General features: G+C 42.4%; 1 protein-coding gene across 1 annotated transcript; it reads right to left on the bottom strand.

Moving 5' to 3' along the window:
• Positions 1–698: 698 nt before the first annotated feature.
• On the bottom strand, positions 699–3,244 carry LOC123071414 (ras-related protein Rab2BV). The gene is made up of 2 exons (XM_044494957.1): positions 2,811–3,244; positions 699–1,499 (listed from the first exon to the last, which is right to left on the bottom strand). Exons 1-2 carry the CDS (start codon positions 2,973–2,975, stop codon positions 1,014–1,016), a joined length of 651 nt encoding a protein of 216 aa, XP_044350892.1. The 5' UTR covers positions 2,976–3,244; the 3' UTR covers positions 699–1,013.
• Between the last annotated feature and the right edge of the window lie 3,103 nt (positions 3,245–6,347).

Consider the following 6,347-nt stretch of genomic DNA (forward strand, 5'->3'; position numbering starts at 1 on the left):
AGCGTGAACAACCGCGCGAACGAATAGTTGCAGGCAAGCAGAACACATCGCTAAATGACTGTAGCGCAGATAGGTAATATTTCAGGCCAGCGTGCCCAGGCAAGCCACCCGATGCGACGCTAAACATGTGGGCGACCAAGGCCCAATGTATACGGGTTTTAACTCGTGCATACAAAAAATGTATTCGAATTAATTTATTTATTTAGATCCAAGAAATACTGTAGGATTATGCATGTATACTGTGTTATGACAGGTATGTGAAATTCCAATCTGCCAGTAATTACGTAACAGCAAACTGTCGAAAAAATAAAAGGAGAACTGGGACAAACAAAACCGAAGGAACACACGTGTTGTATGAATAGTTCATCTCATGCTAAATACGCCACGAAAGACTTCTCATCCGCTTCAAGAAACATAGACGTGAAAATTCAATAAATTACCATCATGCTGGAAAAAAAAAAGAACACAGGTCGAGCAATGAGACACATCATGAAATCACTAATGGTCGGAGGCACAGCGAGAATGATTCATGGGTATGCATTTAGAGCAATTCAAAGGAGAATTGATGAATAATACTATTTGAATTGAAGAAAAGTCAAGAATTTCTCAAACATCAAGCCTGCGAAAAAAAGTGCTCGCTCAGTCATATGATCAGGTCTACCAACATCGACAGTGCAATTCATGCCATTATAACGAAATTTAAGAGCATAATAATTCCATTAACAATTATTATTGTTGTTAACAGGAAATAATCATTGTTACAACATGTTCGATTTCTCAATTGTACAAGTGAAATCGATGATAGTTATAAGAATACAAAATGAGAATGATTTGATGGAGGCAGGTTATAGAGTATGGTAAAGGTGTTCTTGCGATAGGAATTACCAGTCATGGGATTCGGGATGAGAAACAAGAATATCTGATACCAAACTATAACCTATGTATATTGTCATGGTCCAGTTCTGCGGAAGCAGACATTTCCGGAAAGAATCTCTTCCACTGGAACCAGCTCTTCAACTGGAACAGCAAGAACCTTTTGCGTTGGCGGATGGTTCAGCAACGTTAATAGTCGTTCCTTGCATCGAACGGCCGTTGGCAGCAGCAGACTCCTGTGCTGCAAGTGCTTTTTTGCTTACAATCTGGTGAATTTCACTCAGCACAGTATGGAATGCCTTCTCCACATTGATTGCCTCCAGTGCAGATGTCTCAAGGAACGACAGACCTTCTTTCTCAGAGAATGCTTGGCTGTCTTCCTCGGGAACCGATCTTAAGTGGTTTAAGTCTGACTTGTTCCCAACCATCATGACAACAATGTTGGCATCTGCATGATCCCGGAGCTCACGGAGCCACCTCTGAACATTGTCGAAGGTCTGCCTCTTTGTTATGTCAAAGACTAGGAGGGCTCCAACAGCACCCCTGTAATATGCACTAGTAATTGCACGGTATCTCTCCTGACCAGCCGTGTCCCATATCTGTGCCTTCACAGTCTTTCCTTCTATCTGCCACAAAACAAAATTAAACTTCTGCTCAGATTCACTAGAAGAATATGTATTTAACACGAGTATAGAACACCAATAGGAAAGGAGTATTATTCCAGTGCTAAGATCCACATTAAATATTTTACATACTTGTTACATTGCGTTAATGTACAAATATGATGCGTCCCAAGTTACTAAATCCTGATTGAAAAGCTAGAAGGAACAAAAGGGATTCTCTAACTACATGTTATTTTCCTTTTACTGAAGTTCATGTACTACAGCAGACAACAATATGTCAATATGCACTGGTAAAAAACATGGGGGTGTACTGGAAGACTACTTATAGTATTTGTTGAAATATAAGTACAGCAATGACATCTTCTTACAATGAATTTCAGGCAGGATCACATAATGATGAGCTTATCAAAACATTTTATCTGGAGCACCAATGAAGAGCTTAAAAACACATAGTTATTCAACATCAACCAACCAGAAGAGATAAGAGAAATCAAGTTCATTTCCAGCTTTCTGGCAATAGGACGTAGTCTGTAGTGCAAATCATAGGGTGGCAATTCGTTGCTAAGTGCATGACAATTCAAAAGAAGAAACCGGTTCTACCAATCAATCCAGGTTACCCAGGCCAGCACTACTTTTTAGCGCAAGGCTTATCTGGAGTATTTTTTAGTGCAGTGCCAACCCAAAAAACATAATAATAATAATAATACTATTAATGATGATGATGATGGTAATGCAATTAAAACGGCTCAGTTGTTTACAAGCTTCTTTTCCTCTGAAAACCGTTTACCCTTAGGTTTCTGAACAATATGTAATTGGTTGATGATGTACTATCCTCTTCAAAAGAAAACTGAAACCATGCCCACGGCAGATAGGGTCTCGTTGACAATCTAGCCCAGTTACCATCTCAAATGCAAAAGCATCTGAAGCAAAGCCTACATCGGTATTTTCACGGCATTACCATGTGTTGTCATTGTCATACGACCAGAAAAGTACTATATGCTAGGTGTCCGCTCAGACATGCAGCCAACAACACATTGACCTACGACAGGTGTCCTGGCTTTTAACCGCACAATCAATCATTTATTCATTCACCTAGATCTCCCGTCCTATTCCTACGCGGTGACTGCAAATTCAACCGGGTGCTCTGTTCAACAGGCCAAACCACCCACACACAACCCAGCGCGGGATCACAAATGAGGACGGCATTTGCATTTCAATTCACATGGCAAGCAATTGTATCACAGATAGACGGAGCCGACCGAGCAAGAGCGACGGGATCAGATCGCGTGCGTGCGCGGGGGGGCGAGATGGTACCTGGAGGGTTCGGGTGGCGAACTCGACGCCGATGGTGGACTTGGACTCGAGGCAGAACTCGTTGCGGGTGAAGCGGGAGAGGATGTTGGACTTGCCGACGCCGGAGTCGCCGATGAGCACGATCTTGAAGAGGTAGTCGTACTCGTTGTCCACCCGGTGCGCCATCGCCGCCTCCCTTCCTCCCTCCCCGTCGTCGCCTCGCCTCCTCTCCTCCCGCGGACCCGATCGATCACCCGGCCAATGAGCAGCCCACACGGATCAGAAACAAGCTCGTGGACGCTTCGCTTACCGGGATGGGACGGGACGCGGCGCTGCTCGCCGGGACGAGCGGGAGGGGAATGGGAGGGGTGGGGGCAGATCCCAGAAAGGAACGGCGACGAGGGGAGGAGGGAAGCTGGGGGGAAGGAAGGAAAGGAGGGGGGGGAGGGATCTCGTGCCCAGCTGGCCCCGCCCCCGCTTTGGCGAGTGAGTGAATTGTCATTGCTATCTCAAGGCCAGCCCATCGACGGCTGGCGTTCGCTGGCGGTGCCTCCTTTCTTTTTGTCCGAGCCCGCCCGTGCTGGCAGAGATCCCACGAGATCTCGGGGGTGCGAATGTGTGCGTTGTCGGTGCATGGACCTTTTTTTTTTCATTTTTTCATTTTTTGAAACCTTGTTTTTTTCCTGACAAAACTGGGACTGGAATATGTTCTGGTGTGGCCCACTCCTGGACACCGGCCCAAGGCCATAAGAAGGATCCGAAGAATGGCCCGCGAGTGGGAGGCCTGGAAGACGGCGAAGAACAGCACACCCACAACTGTAAGATGGATGAGTTGGGGATTTCCTATTCGGCGCTTCGTTGGCAAACGGGCGCCTGCAGCGATCCCCCTCCGCTGGCAAGCTGGGCCGGCCCATGTATGTTTATTCTATAAAACGGTTCAAAAAATGCGTAAGCCGGAGTCGAACTCCCGACCATGTCGTTCAATCCCAATGACCATAACCACTTCGCCACAGGACAACTGTTGACTAATTGCTTGTTTCTTTCTATTTACTCTCTTTCAGCCGCCGGAATCCTTCAGTTTTGGGAAGCTTCCAGAAGCTTCCCAAACCGGTTTTATCCCGATTCGTGGTAATTTCCGGGGCGGTTTTATTTGGGTTTTCTTTTTTCTTTATATTCTTTTTTAATCAATAATTTTACAGTTTGGCTTTTTTATTGAAAAAAATCAAAGAACTCTTTTCGAATTTATGAAACTTTTTTCAAACTTTTTGTTTTTTCAAATTCGGTGCACATTTTTCATATTCGAAAAACATTTTTTCAATTTTGATGAACTTTTTTGTTATAATTCGATGAACTTTTTTCAAGTTTGATGGACTTTTTTTTCGAAATCGATGAAACTTTTTCAAATGTGGTGAAGTTCTTTTTCAAATCTAATGAACTTTTTTAAATCCGATGAACTTTTTTTCAAATTAGTGAACTTTTTTCAAATCCGATGAACTTTTTTTCAAAATCAATGAACATATTTCAAATGCGATGAACTTTTTTCAAATCCAGTGAACTCTTTTCAAATCCGATGAACTTTTTTCACATTTGTGAACTTTTTTCAAATTTTATCGAATTTGAAAAAGGTTCATCAAATTTTTTAAAAAGTTCATCGAGTTGAAAAGAGTTCACGAATTGAAAAAAAGTTATCTTATAAGGAAGAAAAGAAGAAAAGGGGAAAACAAAAGAAGAAACAAGAAACTAATGAAAAGGATTTCGTAGTAGATTTGCTTAAGTAGCGCAGTGGTTAGTGCAGCCTATTAGCGACAACGAGGTCGTAGGTTCGATTATACCTACACACGGCATTTTTTCGCTTGTTTTCCTTTCAATCGCGGACCTGCTTTGGGCCGGCCCAGGAGCGCTCCAGCGTAGGCGCCGGAAGCCCTAGTTGGCGCTAAAGGCGCTGACTACGAGCTCCCGATAAGTTGGGGAGCTCCTAGTTGACGTTGACGGCGCTCGCAGGAGAAGCTTAGCGGGTCGGCCCAGCAACTTCTGATAAATGTAAGTATAAAGACCTGGAAAAATATTATGTACGTTGTATAGGCCAACCGGGATTCAAACTCTTCACGGCACCAATAACAACCTGGTGCCATAACCATCAGACCGAGCTTCCAAGCTTGTACACTGTCAGGAACAGGAGCTATTTGACCCTTCTTCTAAAGATATATTATATACCCGGTATTAATTATTTGAAAAGAAATTCACAAAAAATTATATAAAAACACAATTTTTCAAAAAACTACAAAAATTAGCAAAGGTTTCTGAAAACATGGAAAAATCGTCAACTTTGAAAAAAAGTTCATCCAATTTTGAAAAAGGATCACACATTTGAAAAATGTTCCAGAATTTGAAAAAAAAAGTTCATGAACCTGTTTTTTACCAATTTTTAAAAAAGTTCATCGATTTTAAAAAAATCACAAATTTGGAAAAAAACATCAATCTTTTAAAATCACATATTTGAAAAATGTTCATAAATTTTGAAAAAAGGTCGCAAATTTGATGCAAGTTCATTGATTTTGGAAAAAGCCCATGGATTTTAAAAAAACTTCATGAATTTAAGAAAAGAAGAACAAATAGAAATAATAAGGGAGGAGTAAGCACCACTCGTGTATTACCTTGGGTGGTTAGTGCAGTTTGTCGTGAACAAGAGATCATGGGTTCGAATCTTCTCGGTGTGCATGCTTTTTGCAGCTCAACAGAAAAAAAAACTAAACGGGTCGGCCCATTCGCCGAGTGGGGTATGCGCCCAATTGCAGAAACAATAGAAACATGCGCTAAAGGCGCTAAATAGGATTTGCCAATAAGTAAGCATGTGCTAGAGGGAATGGTGGTCAAGCAAGAAAGACTAAAAACATTTCTCTCCTCCTTCCCCCAACTCTAGTATGAACTCTATCTTGTATCCCTCCCTTCCGTTGAAATTTGAGATGCATAACACTTAGCGCTAGTAGTCTCATCGATCCAATCTTCAGAGCTTGATCCGTCAGTCCATCTGTGGTAGGCGACGACCTCGTGTTGCTGCTGTAGTTTCAATTTCTCAACCAAAACATCTGCCTGAGATTATTCTTGCACCAAAACGGAAGGGCCCTTCGATGGCGGAGGTCCAAACTACGGCATCTATGGAGACCATCGAGCAGCAGCCCTTGGTGACCAACACTAAGCTCAATGACAATGTCCTACGGTTTAAAGGGCTCACCGCTTGGATGAAGATGGTGGATTCCACAACGAAGGCTCTGATACGTCTCCAACGTATCTATAATTTTTTATTGTTCCATGCTATTATATTATCATTTTTAGATGTTTTACAATCATTTTATATCATTTTTTGGTACTAACCTATTGACATAGTGCCCAGTGCCAGTTGCTGTTTTCTACTTGTTTTTTACATCGCAGGAAATCAATACCAAACAGAGTTCAAATGCAGGGAATCTTTTTGTGGATTTTTTCTGGACTAGAAGACACCGTATGGGCCAAGAAAGTACCTGAGGTGTGCTCCGAGGGGAGCAAGCACAACCCAGCAGG

The sequence above is a fragment of the Triticum aestivum genome, chromosome 3B (assembly GCF_018294505.1).
Source record: "Triticum aestivum cultivar Chinese Spring chromosome 3B, IWGSC CS RefSeq v2.1, whole genome shotgun sequence".
Taxonomy (NCBI): Eukaryota; Viridiplantae; Streptophyta; class Magnoliopsida; order Poales; family Poaceae; genus Triticum; species Triticum aestivum.

Excerpts from the sequence above, each read along its gene's own strand:
- LOC123071414 (XM_044494957.1), bottom strand. The coding sequence starts at position 2,975 with ATGGCGCACCGGGTGGACAACGAGTACGACTACCTCTTCAAGATCGTG. Across the intron at positions 1,500-2,810 it reads TCGCCACCCGAACCCTCCAG|ATAGAAGGAAAGACTGTGAA; the intron begins GTACCATCTCGC and ends GTTTTGTGGCAG.